An 18,511-nucleotide genomic window follows, 5' to 3' on the forward strand; every position below is an offset into this window, starting at 1 on the left:
TTTAAAAGGAAAAAAAAAGTGGGATCTGGGGGCCCTTGCCATCTCGGGGTCCCAAGCTACAGCTTATTTAGCTTATACGTAAATCCGGCCCTGATTTAATTCTAACGTTTACTTTATTTACAAACCATTGGGGAAGGGGGAACGTGTGTGAATTTGCGGATTTGTTAACTACCAATACTTGGTAATTCATTGCTGTGGATTTTTCGAACAGTAGCATTTAAACATGCAAATCAGCATTTAATGTGCATCGAATGGAATCTTTTCTATGCTATTCGCTTGAAAACGCCGTAGCTTATTCAGATACATGTTCAATTTGTTGCCCATGTGATAAACTGGTTTAAATCAAGGTAAATCACTGGAACCATTTGTGGAGGGAGAATATTCATTATTTCTACAGCAGTATAAATGCGTTCACAATGGTTGTCCCAGACGCAGGTGCGAATGTTTAGAAGCTGCATGTAAGGGACCATTCTCACTGACAGAGATTTTTTGTATGTGAGTGGCGCTTAGATGTTGCTGTTGTAGTTCTTTTACGTCGCACTAGAGCTGCACAATGGGCTATTGGCGACTGTCTGGGAAACATCCCTGAGGATGATCCGAAGACATACCATCGCAATTTTGATTCTCCGCAGAGGGGAGCGCTTAAGATGCATTGCTCACGCCTGCGTGAAACGCATTGACATGTGATCGCTTATTCGAATTACATACAGTAAGAATAGTGACTAATAACAAGAGTGTCCTTAAATCGAGTTGGTTGTTGTTGTTCATTTACATCGCACTAGAGCTGCACAATGGGCTATTGGCAACGGTTTGGGAAACATCCCTGAGGATGATCCGAAGACATGCCATCACAATTTTGATCCTCAGGAGAGGGGATGGCACCCCCGCTTCAGTAGCCCAACGACCTGCATGCGAAGTCGAGCACTTTACGGTAGCACAGTTTAATGAGGACCAATACCTCACACCCTCGATCCCTACGTAGACTGATCCAAGTGGTCACCCACCCGCACACAGCCAAGTCGAACTGGATAACCAACTTTGTTTAGCATTATTATGTTTTGTTTTATGGCAACACTTAGTTTGTTGTCATTATTTTTGATCATATAACTGACGTGTTTTCGAAGTTGTATGATTAAATAAAAGATTAATCAAAGGGAAGTTATGTCCTTAAATCCTATATCATTTAGCACGGATTGAAATACTAACATTTTTTCTATAGGATACGTTTCGAATTTTTTATAAGGATTCTTTAACAATGGGGTTGTGTAAATGTCCTAAAAAGAAAGTGACAAATCAGTTTTGCTTCGAACACAGAGTTAATGTTTGTGAACACTGTATGGTTACCAATCATTCTAAGGTATACATGATTATCGTGATCGGAAGCTATTTATGTACAAAATTAAGAGTGTAAATTGTGTCTACTTTTTCTATATTCATCGACCGCACCTCAATAACATTTGTTGTTAAAGTATTGTTATCAGTATTGTAGATATTAGTTTATATTTGAATTTACATCTTAAAACAATGTATTGATTACTGTTATACTTTACTAAAATATGATTTAGAGCTTATTTATTCATAATTGAATCAATTAGTTATGATAAACTGGGTGCTAATTATATTTAGTATAGATATGTCTTCTAATTGTTTATTTTTTCGCTTGAAGTTTTGAAAGTTAATCAAATAATATTTGAATTGTTAAATCCACTTGATCAATTTAGCTAATTGTATTTAATATTGTGTCTCAAACTCACCTCATTTGTAAAAAATACAATTATTTTTATAGATTGATGAACCTCTCAACTGGTGTTAGCTTTATCAACTTCCTGTTCACTCCAATTTTTTCTTCTTAATCTAATATTTTTACTCATATTAATTTTAGATGCGAAACTAAGATAGAAATCACAGAATGGGTAAAACTAGTAACAACTACATTCATGTCTATTTAGATACAGAGCTCTCCCAAAATAAAAAAGGGCAGGGTGCTTCCTCACTGAAAAGGGTACTTTGAGGTTTGAAAGAGCACTCACCACTGTTTAAACTTATCAAAATGTGTAATATTATGTACTAACAATGAATTTGATCCATAATTTTTAAATTACCCACTTATAGTGTTTCCTTAGTATGTTTCACAAAATAATTCTCATTCAGTATCAAAATAACAGAGAAATTTGAAACTTCTGAAAAGGAATTCAAGTTAAAGTAAAAGAAAATCTCAGTGTATAAATTTTCTTCAAAAAGTAAACTAAAAAAAAAAAAGAAAAATTATTGTTTAACAAGGTCAAAGTTTTTTTGTATTTTAAACTGAAAATTATGAGAAAATAAACATTTGAAAGTGCATTTTTAAATAAAAGGTATTTATTAAAGATAAATAAATAATGGTTAAACTCAATATGCCTCAAATGGTGTGAATATCTCTGAGGCCGAATATCATGCAAATTTTAACTGTAGGCTAAAATTAAGGAATGAAATTGAAAATTAAAGTTAGATAATTCAAAGTTGGGGTTTTGGACGTCCTAAACTGGTTTTAGACAGGACACATGGGTTTTACTGTCCTAAACTGTCTAAAATTGTATTAAAGTGTCCAAAACCTTGAACTTTGGTAAAAGGTAAAAATTCTATAGGTGTAACCATAGTACACACAATTATTACATGTATCGATAAATATTTGATATTTTTTGTGCAATATGCTTTAACTTATTAAAGGAAAATAATATAATATAATACAGTGTTTTCATCATAGAAAAAAAATGGGTGAGAATTTCTCACCCTTTCTCAAAAACAAGGTGAGATTTCAGAAAATTAAGTGAGATTTCTAAAAACTGAAAAAATACAAATAGACTTGAAAAAAAAAATTTCTTTCATTATAATACATTTTTAACGTCTTCTATTTTTTAAAGCATTGAATATTCTTGCTGCATCATCATAGAAGATTTTGCCTTTACTAGGTATTTGTCCATCTTACATTAGTGCATAAAAAATTTGAACGTCCTACATGAAAAAACCTTACCTGCGGTAAACACGTGGTTGTAGAGAAATGTGTTCTAAAAGGGACTCCGTGGTTCGGAAGGGTTGTGTTCTGTTGTTCGAAAAAGTTCTGAACAATACTGGTAAATAGGGAATCTAGATAACGGGGCAAATGTTGAAAATAATGAAAGATCCAGGAAGAAAAGTGAAATTGATTTTATTCTAATTGGCGTAATTCGAAGCTTTTTCCAAAATGCGAGAAATTCACGAATTTTGAAATTGATTTATAGAATGCGCGAATTTCTCGCGGTAATCATTTTTTTAATGCGAGAAAAGAAAAAAATATGCGAGAGTCTCGCGTTCTCGCGCTGTAGTGAAAACACTGATAATAGGAAAAGGTTTATAATGTTTGAAGCTCCACAATTCATTGAACAACAAAAGTGATTACCTAATCCTTTAAATATAAATATGATTTTAATACTGATAAATATTGTTTTTGCATAAGGATAAATAATGCAATATTAAAGAACAATAATATTTTTTTTTAAATGTTATAATTTCTGCATCACAGGATGACAAAAAAGATATCTATTTTAAAAAAAAAATTTTTTTAAATATAAATATATTAGTTTCAATTGGAAATACAAAATAACTAAAAAATGTATTAACAGTTTTAAAGGGCATAACACCAATTTCAGTTACTGACACACTGGTGATGTATCACCACTATGCTAAAAGAATTGAACATGAATGAAATAAAAGTATTCTTGAATAGTACTATAGATAAATAAACCTATTTATGACAAACCGAGCACTTAGTCCCTAATAGCTTAACCTATATGGTAAGGTCAAACTTCAGTTATGTACTATTGAATGAGAGGACCAATTGAACTTGATTACTGATTAATCTTCCTTTGTTTAGTGTTTAAATTGAGTCAAACAATATTAATAAAACATTATTATTATTATGCTTTTAAAAACAAATATTCTCTTGTAGATTTAATTATCAATATGTTACTAGTTCTATGTTCATTTTACCTTTTAAATATTGTTCAGATAAAATTGTGACATAATTTGAGTAAAAAGGTTTTGGACAGGACGGTTTAAACCGTGGATTAATCCATTTTGTCCTAAACCTTGCCAACCCTGAGATAATTGTTAGTTACTAAATAAATCAGAAGGGAAATATTTATTAAAATAGATGGTTAAGAAAACAACCTTTTCTTGAAAAAATAAAATAAAAAGGCAGTGTTTTTAAGGGATGGCAGCTTCTTTTTATCGAAAAGGGCAAACAGGGTGCATTTTTAAGATCAAAGGCTTACTGGAGGAAAAGCCCCTCTAAAAATGCTTAGGGAGAACACTGTTAGATATTTCAAAAATACAGAAATGGGAGAGTAAGATCTAATTTTATCTAGATCAAAAGGTCAAGCCAAATTCCCTGGAAATACATTTTTACATTATGAGTGTTTAGTCAATGAGAGAGAAGGTTAAGTCTTAAAAAGAGTTTATATGTATTTCTGGACTTCAATAAGATTGCTTGATAAGTGATTAGTTTATCAAAGTATTTGCCACATCACCATTATTGAATCTAATTAAAAATCAATGTTGTTCTATTTTTTGCCACGAAAGCTCTTAAATTATTTTACGTATGGTACAATCTCTATTACAGTATCTATTTACAATATGTTAAATTCTTAAACATTGTATACATCTATTTAAATTCATAACCCCCGTGGCGACAATGTCGCAGAACGTTACATACTTCTTGCAGAAAGATTTTTTGTTTGAGAAGTAAAATATTTTGCTTTTTTTTTTCTGCAGAAATTTTTGAAAGATTTTATCTTTTCTTCAGAATTATATTCAAGAGATGCCTTTCTTGCACATCGTAGTGGAAGAAAAGGCTTCTGCTTTTTTTTAATTCTCATTTGAAAATAAAGAATAATGAAGTAAAAAACTTGGTTTTATTTTCTGTAGAAATTTTTGTTCTATTTTTTTTTCATGCAGTTATTACTACTGATTTCCACATAGCTTTTAAAAGCCAATATTTTTAATACGATATTATTTATTACAACAACTAAATACTGAAATGAAAACACGCATTTAGTTAACCGTTTTGAAAAGTCCGAATCGTATGATTCCGCCGTCAATCTCTTTTTTCGGTAGTTATTGTTGCAAATTTCATGATTTTTTAATTTTTTTAATGTGATGAATTATAAAATGCGAAAAAGGAAATAATTAGTGTGCTATCTCGCTACAAAATGTGAGAATATTGCCCATAATATTAGAATAAAAAAATATTATATATTCAATTAAAAAAATTATTTCATTTGATCCGATTTATTTATTGAAGTTAACGCTTCTGTGTTACTTTAAAATAGCAACATGTATATTTGTTATTTTTAAGTATCTTGCTAAAAGATGTTAGAGAGGTATGTCGCAGAAAGCCCGTAAAAATTCTGCCACAGGGTTCATAACAAATACAAGAGACAAGGAGGCATCTGTCATTATCAGTTGTTAACGGAGAATATATGTAAATACCTTTTTGTAAAAAGATTTTTATAAAATGTTTTAAGCTACGACATGAAAATATTACAGGAAACAATTTTTATTTGATTCTCAGATTTTTTTAAAATTTATTTTGGTATTTTAACGATATAAATTTGTTGTACTCGCATTAAAATGTCACTGAAATTCGTAAAAAAAAAATTTAAAAAAGAAAAAAAAGAATCGATGCTTTAAAATATTTTTCACTCAATGTATAAGTAGCTAATATAAAACATGTCTTTTTCATAAATTTATTTATTATATGTAATTAATATTTATTTCAGTGTGTTGTCCAGTCCTATTTGCAATGGTTACAAGATAGTGACTACAATCCGAATTGTAGCATCTGCAAGACAGAATTAGCTGAGGGGGATTGCATCAGATTAACCTGTTATCGTGAGTATTTGTATTTTTGCACCAAATTAACCTGTTATCATGCATATTTGTATTTTTGCATCAGATTAACCTGTTATCGTGAGTATTTGTATTTTTAATCAAACAGTGTTATGAAAATATTTTTAGTCCTCTAATTAACGAATTTCAGTTATGCCAAACAGTTTTAATAACTGAGAAAAAGATGTTGAGAAATGAGCAGTAAACTTTAAATCTTCTTGTAACAAAAGTTGATTTTCTGTCAATGTGTTCGTAATTTTTCTAAGTCTTAGTCACAGAAACTTGGTGGACGCAAGTCCAAAAATAGATCAACCTATTTTCTGACATTCTGTGCTGAATTGAAGATAGCGCCAATAATAAGATGTAACTGAAGGTATAAAAAGTTGAAGCTCAAAGAATCCATGTCGCAGCTATATGATGGGCATGGTAAAAGATTCAAGTCATACAAAGTCCAGCTGGTGAATGCAAGCACATATGGTGTTGCATTATTTTAATGGAACAGTGCTGTTTTGCACTGGAACTCAGTTCAAATTTTTACCTGTTTCAACACGCACTAGTATTGAGCTCTTTACCTTATTGACAAAGTGCTCTTTGTGTTTATACCACAGCAATCCCACCAGATACAGAATAAGATTGTTAATCAAATAGCTCTTTCTTTGTAATGCTACGGACAAGTTTTCCGGCCTTATCCCATTTGACTTTTAGTTAGCTCATGCAGCATCCACAGATTGATCTTCTTCTTTAAGTATATATAATGCATAGTGCGACTAATGGACTTGGCACTAACGCCTAATACCTTAGCTAGCTTTCGAGTTGTTAAACGCCAATTTTCTTTTACAAGTTCATGCACACAGATTTCATCATTATCAGTAGACTGGTCGGATCACCCTGTTTCTATAATGTCATAGTCCTTGTGTTTGAATATTTGGCACTAAACCTTCACAGTGATATATAGTACAATATAAGAAACTAAACAGTACACATGTTTCAGTGACATTCTGTAGCTAACTTTTTTTCACCAGAACTAGAAATGAATGGTTATTTTTATCTGGTAGCTTGATAGTGATATTTTGAATAAGGATATTTTTTTGCAGATTTCAAAATGCAGTGTTCTAAAGCAAGTCTCTTTCGAATTAATATCTTAAATGTTTATTTTTTTAGTTTAACATTTAAATTTTTATTGCTGTTCATTTTCTTGTAATATAAATTAAACCAACAGAAGCCCCTCTTGTGTAATACTAAATTTTCTATTTTTGCAATGTAAATATTAACTCTCGATTATCCTTGTTTTAACCTTCCGTTAGTCGCACACTTGTTTCCGACATGGTTAATCGCGTTGCACCTATGAGGTGTTTCTGATTTTTTGAAAGCCAAATGAAATTTAGTCTAGTTTAAATAGTTAATTGTTACCAATTTAAGACTCTTTAGAGAGATAAATATCAAAAACCTTATTTAGCGAAGTAAAGAAGATAAATTTTTCTTGCTCCCGCGTCGGATCTCTCCCTCCATCACAAGATGTTCAACCAATTGACACAAGAAGGTTCTGCGGTTTTTTACTCCGTAACCATTTTCTGTGTATATAACTTGACCATTTATACCTGCTACGTTGAGAAGGACAGAAAATGAGATAAAATATATATATTTAATTCATAAAAATATTATATCCATAATACTTGCGTCAATTATCGCGCTGCACCAGAGGGGTGATTTGAGCGGTTCCAACTCTCCATCGACATGTTCTAAGGTCGGTTTTACACGGACATTTGAGTAATCCAAAGTTAGGAACATAACATTAGGCTCGACCCCCAGAAAAATCTATTGACGGCAAAGGAGGTGGAAGTGCAGTAGGGATGCACCTGTGAGGTGCGCGCGACTAACGGAAGGTTAAATAGTTTGTGTTAATACAGAAATGAATTAACTATTCAGACATTTTTATGCTTTTTCATTAAGAACAGTATAAGAAAATCCCCCCTTTTTTTTACTAGAAAATGGTCAGCTTAAAGTTATAAAAATTTTGGGCTACCACTGTGTCAGTTTAACCAGCATGTCTACATTTGATGAGAATCTTAAACTAACAAAAAAATTTCTCTTAGTGGTTGGGTTTGTTACCATTTTAAAACTCTTTCCTTTTCCACTATTTTGGTTTCATTTGAGAAATTGTATCTTAATTACCTTGATCAAAAATCCTTGAAGATCGTTGAATTTGGAATAAAAATCACAAGAATTTTCTTTACCAGTTAACGTCCTATTTGCTTGTATTATGTTAATATTTAATATGAGTTAGTAAATGAAACCTACCATTCAACTGCAAAGGGTTAATTATAATTTTTTTTTTGTTCTTAGAAATGAACTAATAAACTCGCGTAAATTTTCTCCGATTCTCTTTACCATTGAAGTTGTTATATTATAACAGAATATAACACCTTTAATGGTTAAGAGAATGAATGGTTATCCTTTGCGAATCAAATAATTTTATTTGCTCTCAAAGAAATATTGAAAATGAAAATTTATTAGAATTACTAGATTATATGATTGGAAATTAATCAAATGAAAAATTTATGGTTTTCTTACTAAAGCGAAATTTATTTGTTTTATACTTCAGATGTCTTTCATTGGGATTGTTTGAATAAATATGCTGTTAGCTTATCACCACAAACTCGTCCTGAAGAATATGTCTGCCCTATATGCAATGTCTCGATCTTTCCTCAACCAAATGCAGTGTCACCAGTGGCAGATGCGTTGCGCAATGTACTCATGGGAGTTAATTGGGCCAGAGCAGGCTTAGGATATCCTGCAGTAAGTTTGTGGCCTAATTTTCTATATTTTTATCTTAGTGTACGAATGCACAACCTGCTATTTTTGAATGTGTGCATCTGTGCCTTTCACCAAAAAATTAATTTTAGTAAAGTAGAAAATTAAAATAAGAGGTTTTACTGTTTATTAAACTACGTATGATTTCAATAAACTTTATAAAAACATCGAAATTCGAAATATTCAAATTGCAAAATGCATAAATGCGCAACATGCTCCAGTTAACGTGTGTGTTCCTGCCTTTCACCAAAAATTTTATTTAGAAAATTATAAAATTAAGACTCTTTACTATTTATTAAGCTAATTTCAGTAAATTTAGAAAAAATATGGAAATATTCAAAGTGCAGAGACACTAATTGTAGGTGCCAAAAATTCAAATCTTTTGGCATTTTGTTTCCTTTTAATGCTTTCGAAACAAATTTAGTTCAAGTATATTTAGAAAGATGTAAGAGTAATATATATAGATGTAAGAGTAATATATATACAATATATAATATATATACAATATATAATATACATATATATATATATGCTACATTTTAGATTTTCAAATTCATGACTTTCCATGACTAATTCCAAGAATTTTTCATGACTTAACGAAGATACTATTTTCTCCTACAAAAGCACAACAATAAATTTAAAAAGTATTATAATAACATTCATTGAAATGATAGGTATAATGTTATCAAACATCTTCATATTTATAGATTTTCAATTTAGAAAACGGAGTAAAGAAAGAGTTGAAGCAATAAAATACAAAAACTGAAAAAAATACGAAAGCAAATAATTTTTTCTTTTCTTTTTCTCTGCAGGATTACATTCTAAAGATACTTTTCTTGTTCATCTGAAAGGAAAGAAAGACTCCTGATATTTCTGTTCTCATTTCGTAATAAAAAAATTCGCCAATGACTGGTTTGCTTCAGTTAAAATTTTAAATTGATAAAATAATAAACAAAAATTCTGAAATCACAGACAACGATGTTTTTCTTTCATTTTTTGAAAGAACACCATAATTTTTAAAGAATACGGTAAAAACTTTTTATATTTTAATCAAAAATGACAGTGAGTGGAGATTTTGTTACAAATTTAATTATTCGGAACACTATGAAATTGGGGAGAGGGGGGTAATTCCATTTTAAAAATTAGATTTTTCGGTAACCTAAAAAAAAATAGTTATAATCAGGACATATCATGACAAATTTTGTTCAATACCGAAATTCATGATTTTTCATGACTTTCCAGGTGCACAGATACCCTGTATATAAACAACAAAAAATAATTAAATTAACTATTAATAAAAATTTTAACAGAACTTACATCATTTGTTTTGATTTTAACAAAATAGTTTATTTAAAAAGACCAAGTATGCAAATAATTCTTGTTTTAATTTGAGTATATTATCCATTTACTTTGTCTTTTAATTTTTAAGAGATATTATGCATGCTCTTACTATACCAAAGGAATAGTTTAGATATTATCAATTGATATAAGAAATTAATTCATAGTAACCTCTGAAAAATAAACATTTTTTCTTCTTCTTTTCCCCTGTTCCTTAAAAAGGGTGTGCAGTGTACATCTCAGTTTTAGTTCATTTACTGTATCTTGTTTTAAGTGTGAAGCATTTAAAATAAAAGGTTATGCAGTGTGGAATCTGTTATAATTCTTTCATATTTTTTATATCTTATTTTACGTGTGAAACATTGAAAACAAGAGTCTAAAAGCCAAACATTTTTTTTCATTGTCTCTTTCCCAAAAATGGATGTGCAGTGTGCATCTCTCTTTTACATTTTCTGTAGCTTGTTTTAAATTACTTATGATGCATGATAATATTATTCTTATTCTGTTTTGTTAATTATTTATAATTTTTTTCCACAGAAATCTTTAAATGATAGTCATTATAAAAAAGCTTAAAAAAGTGGTATCTTCTGCTTAAAATTTTTTTTATTTTATTTATCATCTAAAAATTGCATACTTTCTAAACTTTTACTTGTAAAATAAATTTTATTTTTTTTATTTTAAAAATTTTCTTATTTATATTTTTAAAATATATATTTATAATTTTTTAGTTTTAACTTTTTGCTATAATAAAATTACTGTAGAGCAGAAAGAAATCAAGGAATTTTTTCAATTTTTTCTATCAGGAAATTTCATTAAGCTGCACAAAAAGTCAGAAAAATAAGTTAATTTGAATTTAATGTACCTAAAAGCCATAATTTTTTCTGAAAAGAATTGATCATGCGTAGTAGTATACATTTTTTTTTTTTTACTAAAAATTGTTTATTTATATTTAAAATTGCAAGTTTAAATGATATGTAATATTTATTTACAGGAACTGAAAGATGTAATTTATGCCACCAGTTTTTTTTTTTTTTTTTTTTTTTTTTTAAGTAGAAAAATTTGATAAAATTATTCTGAAAAAGTCAGTAAATTTTTTCTCAGTGTTTCATTCTAACCTGCATTATCAGTTATTTAAAGCCATTAAATGCTTTAAAAACACTCAAAATCTAATATGTGTTTAAATTTTCAGTTAGAAAGTAGCCTCTTAGATGAAAATCCTCATTCCAATAGTATGCAGTTTTCATCTCTAAGAACTCCAAATGACCTTCCTTTAGAAAGTCCAAAAAAGCCAGCTCCTATTAATATATCTAATTCTGCTAACCATCCAAGCATTGACAGTGTTCGACCTGAACCTTATGGAGCAGCTTATACTGGTAATATAATCTTAATTTTTTGAATAATATTTTTATAGTCTTATTTTTTTTAATTATGTATAATTTGTAATATTATCAAAGGAATCTCATGAATGAATTAAATTTGAATATTACATTTACTTTGCAAAAAATACAATATATATATAGCAGTGTTCTTCCGAAGTGTTTAGAAGGACAGCCTGCACTTTGATGCACCCTCTTTACCCTTTTTGTAAAAGTAAACCATCACCCCATAATAACACTGTTAAAATTATAAATATGCAGTGGTAAAATTATCTGTGTTTATAGGTTTAATTCTGATTGCTATTATAAATATTTATTTTGTTAGATTATTCTCAACTGGTTTAATTTTTATAAGTTTCTCTTTTTTTCAGGGGTGTTTTAATTGATTTTTCAAGTAATTTTAAAATTGTTTTTTAAATACCTTTTTTTTTTAAAAAAAACAAATTTGCTTCCTTAAATGTTTATAAACTACAAATTTTCATAATGACTAAGAATATGCTACTTGTTATTAAATTAGTTATTTCTTATATTTTAGCTTTGCTTTAATGTTCGATTTATGTTAAATTACTCTCTTAAAATGACTGTTTCTTTGAGTAATAAGACTTTATTTCTATGTTTCTTCGATTATATATTTATGTACTTTAAAAAAAAAAACTCTTTTTAGGCTACACAAATGCTAGAAAAGTGTATGATTCAACTGAACATGGACACTACAGGCCACCACAAACTGATCATGATGAAGACAAGTATAAAAGGCGATCCCTATTTGAACGATTAAATAGATGGTTCAAGTATGCTAGTATTTAAATTCCAATGTTTTTTTTATTTAAGATGTATATGATGTTTGTAAAGATTGAATTATTAATTTCAGGCACAATGCCATTGCAAAATATTGAATAAGCATTTTTTATAAAGATATACCTTTATTTTTATAAACTTATATGCTTATAAACTTATAATCTAGGTAAACCAGGTGGTATATCAATGTAGAAAGAAAAAATATGCATGGTTGTCAACTTTCATCTTAATAATAACAGCAGCACTCAGCCCAATATTTGATCCCTTTGAATCTTACCAGTTTACTGCTGTGGCCAGAAATTTTATTTGAAGGAGATAAATTATGATAGAGCTATATCCAATTCTACATACAATATAAGATCTGAAAAAAATTAATTGAATTACTAATAGAAAAAAACATAAAAATAAAGTTTGAAAATTATTGTATGATAATCATTTTACACAGCATGAAGATATGAATATATTAAAGTTGATACATCATATTGATTAATAAGTTCTTTCAATTGACATCTAACTGATCTTATACATGATAACAGCATATTAAAATTATATTTTAATGGTATATTTAACTTGCATCTTTACTGAGAAAAAAACTACAGGTATTAATAGTAATTTTTATAAAAATTTTCAAGCTTTATAATTATTACTTTACTACAACTGTATAAGGTCTTTAACAATTACAATACGATTTGGAAATTATCGATATGTTACGTAACTAACTCACCTTTTCCTTAACCCCTTGGGTGTAAGTCCCATTTTTTTCAGCTCTTAGTTTCCTTGCACAAAAAAGAAAGAAAAGAATTTTGATTAAATTATCTTTGAAAACCCTAACAACCTGAATCCACCGCAGCATTCAACGTTGCCATACATAATCCAATATAAATTCTTCAAATATTATAATACTTGACCACTCTGGTCAGTTGACCTATATTGCCAAAAACTGAATTTTTCTCATAACGTGAGAAGGAACGAACCCCACGTAACCTGACGACCTGTTGATCTTGTATATTGATAACTAAAATAAGCCTAATTTGTATGTGGGTGTAATTGAATGCTATATGAAATCTTGGCCAGTAAAATCCTTAATCAGACAATTTTCAATTTATTATGTTATTAAAATTTCAGTGAATTCATGAATTAGTTTTGAAAGCTAACAAAACTCCTAAGTAAGTTGACTGTATGGTTTGTACAGTTGTAAGAAAATAACAAATTTTAAAATGCTGAAATAAATATAATATTAAGTTTACTTTCTGCAAATAAGTTCTTTTGCTTTGATATTTTAAGAAGTAATTTATAATAAAAACTGACATGCTTACTTTCAAAATATGCATATTAGTTTTTTTTTTCAATGAAACTAATCGGTTTTGATATTAATTTATACAACAAATTGTAATTATTTTAGTAATTAATATAATTTCTTAAGTGTACTATACTATTATAGGATCTTTTCTCAAACTAAAATTTCAAAATCATGTTTAAAGATTTATATTTATTTAGATTGGTGATATATAAGAAATATATGAATACGGTGATATAAAAGATGATGATAAAAAAATGTCTCAAACTCCTTCTATAAGTTGATCACTAAAACTATGTGCTTTAAAGTGCTCAAATAACACATTTTATCGTAGCATGTAAAAAAATTAGAAAATTTTATTAATTATATGATTTTATGGTATCTTAATTTCAAAGTATACCCCATTGCCAATTTTTAAGGGTCACCTTCAGACACAAAAGTGATTTTCATTCCACCATGTTAACCTATGGAGAAAATATGATTATAATATCCTTATTTATTCAGCGACTAATTAATGTTTTTGACTTATTTTTGTTTCATTCTATTCATTGAATTGCGTTCTATTGAACTTATTTACCAAATTTAAAGTTTTAAGATCATAAGCATTTAAGATTTAAATTACTTTAAATTTTAAAAAAATTTTAAAATTACAACTTTGAAATATAAAAGTTGGTAACTGAGTGCATTAAAAGATATTTCAATGAATAAAAAAAAAGTATTCCAAAATAATAATTAGTGAAGACATTATGGACCGATAATTCTATGTAAGTTAAAATAGAAGAAGCAGTATCCCTTTATTGTCTGGAAAAGGCCCTTTACAGGGTGCGTAGCATTTTTAAAAAGTGCTTATTTTCTTATTTTAAAAGCCCTTAAAGGTGCTTTTTTATTGGGTGTTTTGTAAAAGTGCTTAATTTTCCTTTTTTCAAAATGAGATTTTTCCTTTACCTTGTTGATTTTTGCTACGAATTGTGCAAAAAGACACAGTTCACATTGTTCTATTCAACGTTTTCACAATTAATTCAAACCCAATAAATCCACTTTGGCGTATTGTCAGTCCATAGTGTATGAAAACGCCATTCGTTTTACATGATTCAAAATTTCATGATTTTTGGCAATAGTCAAAAACAATGCCAAAAAGTTTATTTTTTTCGACATGTAGGTTAAAAAAAAAAAAAATTAAAACCGTCAATTGTCAAAAACTTTCCAACCTTGCCTAGTTATGATATTTTTTTAAAGTGCTTAAAGATATTTTTTTGAGTGCTTGAAAAATGCTTATTTTTTGTTGAATAATTTCGCTAAGCACGCTGCTTTAGCATTATGAAGAACTAGATTAAAATTTTTTATTACCTTGCAGATCTCAATCACACACTGGTAAACACAGAAAAAGAGATCCCAGCATTATTTACAAGAGGTGGATGATTATTATAGTTCTTGGTCTCATCGCTCTCTGTACTCTCTGCATATTGTTTTTGAAATGGGGACGAGCAAATGCTGATTCAGATCCTCTTCTTGATCCCCACTATAATCCAAATATTCGTGTTGAAGACATAGCCATTGAATCACATTCTGTGGCTGCTGAAGTGGAGAAGTTGAAGAAAGTGAATATTAAAGAACTTTTGCCTGCATAGTAATATCATATTATTTAGTTCTAGTAAAAATGGTTTCTGTCATATTTAAATATTTCACAAAATGCACATATTTTTGATTTCTGAAAAGTTTAAAAATTTGCATGTATAGCAGCTAATTCAAAGATATAAATTTTGTAATATAAAGCATTCCGTTGACTGTATTTAATACATATTGAAAATAAAAAGGGGAAAAAAATGTATAATAAATCTTTTTAGAATCTCATTATTTCGTTTATAAATTTATATATCAATTGTTTAAAAATAACCTTTTTAAATTAGTTCATAGTAAGACTTGTATTTTAAATAATGATATTTTAAACTTAGGGATAATGCAGCATTTGGTTTTAAAAATCTGTAGTTTAGTCATAAAATTAATAAATTTACTTGTATATTTTTTTAATTTTATTTAATTACATAATTTCAAGATTGTTAAATGACAACGAATTCACCATTGAAAATGTGTCTTAAAAGTAATTTTGATAAAATATTCTGCGCTTAATTTTTCATATATAGTACTAAAGACAGTACTAAGTAAAAAAAAGCTTGAAAAATTCTAAAGGCAGTCAATACTTCATGTCAAGTAAAATAAAGTCACCCCTTATTACATAAAGAAATCTATTATTTAGCTATTCCTCAACAATCATTCCAAATGCAGTGAGTAAGATTAATTAAGGTTAAATAATTTGTTAAAAAGTTAAAACTTAGCTCATTTTAAACACCAACATATTATGGTGAACGTGGCCTTCAACGCTTATTGAGAGTTAAAGTAATGTATGGTTTAGAAAGCAGTATATGAATGTGAAAGTAATAAATGGTATTATATGGTTAGCATCTATTTTAAAATATTTAATTTTCTGAGAAAAAGATTTAATGAATATATGTTTATTTAAGAAGAAGCTAGAGGAATAACTGTACATTTTTGAGTTAAATGATAAAGAACTAAAAAATTTGTAGGACGCAGTAGTAATGAAGTTACAGTAGCTTCAAATTTAATTTTTAAGGAGGGATAGCTACATTGGCATTCAAAGAAATATGAATTAACTTTATCGATATTTTTATGGGAACATCATCTAAATAATATTTAAAATTTACTTTTTTTCCAAAATGTAATTTTAATTTGAAGAAAATTAACATCTTTTTCATCCTCAAAGTTATTGAGTTTAATGTATACAAAAATCATGGAGGTAAAATATTATTGATCTTTAGTTTAACCCTTCAGTGCATAAATTTGACTTGAAACTTAATTCATTTTTTAAATTCTTTTATTTTCTATAGTTCTAATTAGTTATAGATTTCATTGTTCTGTAAAAAAAAATCGCTCTTGCAAATAGTGAAGCTTAAAGTTGTTTTATATTTGCCGTTTTCGATTGTTATTAAATGTATAATTTCATATTTGATCGCTTATTATTATTCATTTTACATTTTGCTGTTTGCTAAAGTTCTATGAAAAGTATTAGTTAAAAGAAATATTCCCCCTCGTAAAATCTGGTTAAACTCATGGTTCTCAAATTACTTTTTGTACTTCATGGTGCATAGGCTTCAAAACTGACGAATTGCTATTTTAATGTGATTACTTCATCTAATTTGGTTTTTGTTTTTATGTTTTGGTTAGAATAATTATCTTTTAATGAGACATAAAATTTAAATTGGTTATTGTATTTTTACTTTTAAAAATAGCATATCAAATTGAAATAGGCAATTTACTTTACTGTGATTGCTTAAGATACTTTTTCAATCTATTAATTTAAAATGCTAACATTTAAATTCTGCTCCATATTGGTTTTAAAAAAAATTTCTATGTAGAATCAGAAAAAGAATGTGTTAATGTTATAATTTTCTTTTTTAAGATAAGTAAAATATTTAAGTTGACTTTTTTTTTATTGCATTTCATGCTATTACATAATGGAGGGTTGTTTGACATAATAAAAGTTACTTATATTGTTTTATTCAAAATTAACCTTTTATATAAATTCATTATGCTCTATTGCCTATCATAATATTTAACATAGTTTTAAATATCAAAAATGCACATTTATTATTAAAGTGCCATAATTAATATTTTAATTAATTTTTGTGGTGTTATGATATAGCTGATGAACTGTAGCAAAATGTAAATAAGAAGTTAGAACAAATGTATTTAAAAAATTTAGTTATTTTATTTGTTACATGATTTTTTAGAAGCTTTATTTTATTTTTTTAAACTATTATGATCATTTTCTTAAAAGATTATGATTATTTCAATTTACAGCCCCAAAACTAATTTTGATATTGTAGTCCTAAATCAAGCTTATATTATATTTATTTATATGTATATATATTATAAATAACATGCTTGATTTCATATATTTGTGTACTTTATATAATTTTACTAGTCTCTACATTGTATGGTTATTGTATGATTTTATTTAAGGTTAACCAATTTACGCTTAACAGAATTCAAAGTTACTGTTATTGTGTTTGGTTATATATCTCACTTTTTAAAATGCTCTACTAATATCATTTAAATTCCTCTTGCATTTTAATTAATTTGTTGATTGAATTAATTTTGAAAATTGTTGTAAATGAATGAAAGTTAAACACAACAATTCGGGAAAACGAATGGTTCAACCTATGATTGCTAGGGATGCATTTTGCTACACATCTGTTCCAGGTTACCTGTTAAAATTCAAGCTTCTAAAATTAAAAGATATCAAGATGGTTAATGCATATAAAAGAAAATGAAATTATACATGTTTCATAAATATTTAAATAGTTTCTTTTGAATTGGATTAACCTTTATTAAAGTCATTGGTTGAAATAAAACGTCACGTTTGTAATACTTTCACTAATTTTTGTTGCTGCATTTTGATATTGTTATCAGTATAAATAATAAATAATTAATTTGTGATTTTTTTTTCATTGCTTTACTGCTGGGAATTATTTTCTCTTAAAATTTTAATAAATGAAGGTATTATATTAAAAATGCTAATTTTTAATAAAATCAATTTCTATTATCGACAGCAACTGAGCACGAAAGGTAATAGTAAATACAATTTTATTGCTGCATTTTCAAGTGAGTTTTATCTTAATTTATGTGAACAAGGTACAGCATGTAGACTATTTGTACAGATTGATAAAATGTTCTTGCAATATTCACACTAAGGAGTTTTTTTTCTTTAATTATAAATCTATTATTAATATTTTTTTGTTTAAAAAAAATTACCGTAATATTTCTTGAAATTTTGTTTAGATTAAAACCATTATACAAATCATGCACAATGTGCAGCCAATTTCTGTATTAAAAAAAATGATTTGAAGAATGTTATATTTTAGTGAGAAAATTACATTCTTTTTATGGAAAAAGTTTTATGGCTGGTTAG

The 18,511-nt window shown here is 27.8% G+C and overlaps 1 protein-coding gene across 1 annotated transcript; it reads left to right on the plus strand.

Annotated features, from left to right (window-relative positions):
- The first annotated feature begins 819 nt into the window (after window positions 1-819).
- On the plus strand, window positions 820-18,039 carry LOC107455065 (zinc finger protein-like 1 homolog). Its single transcript, XM_043039317.3, has 6 exons — window positions 820-1,357; window positions 5,796-5,907; window positions 8,507-8,700; window positions 11,243-11,426; window positions 12,094-12,220; window positions 14,879-18,039. The coding sequence occupies exons 1-6, from the start codon at window positions 1,256-1,258 to the stop codon at window positions 15,150-15,152; spliced, it is 993 nt and encodes a 330-aa protein (XP_042895251.1). The 5' UTR covers window positions 820-1,255; the 3' UTR covers window positions 15,153-18,039.
- The last annotated feature ends 472 nt before the right edge of the window (window positions 18,040-18,511 follow it).

Source organism: Parasteatoda tepidariorum, chromosome 10 (genome assembly GCF_982258835.1).
Source record: "Parasteatoda tepidariorum strain Cologne lab strain chromosome 10, Ptep-v5.0, whole genome shotgun sequence".
NCBI lineage: Eukaryota > Metazoa > Arthropoda > Arachnida > Araneae > Theridiidae > Parasteatoda > Parasteatoda tepidariorum.

Excerpts from the sequence above, each read along its gene's own strand:
- LOC107455065 (XM_043039317.3), top strand. The coding sequence starts at position 1,256 with ATGGGGTTGTGTAAATGTCCTAAAAAGAAAGTGACAAATCAGTTTTGC. Across the intron at positions 1,358-5,795 it reads TGGTTACCAATCATTCTAAG|TGTGTTGTCCAGTCCTATTT; the intron begins GTATACATGATT and ends TATTTATTTCAG. Across the intron at positions 11,427-12,093 it reads TTATGGAGCAGCTTATACTG|GCTACACAAATGCTAGAAAA; the intron begins GTAATATAATCT and ends AACTCTTTTTAG.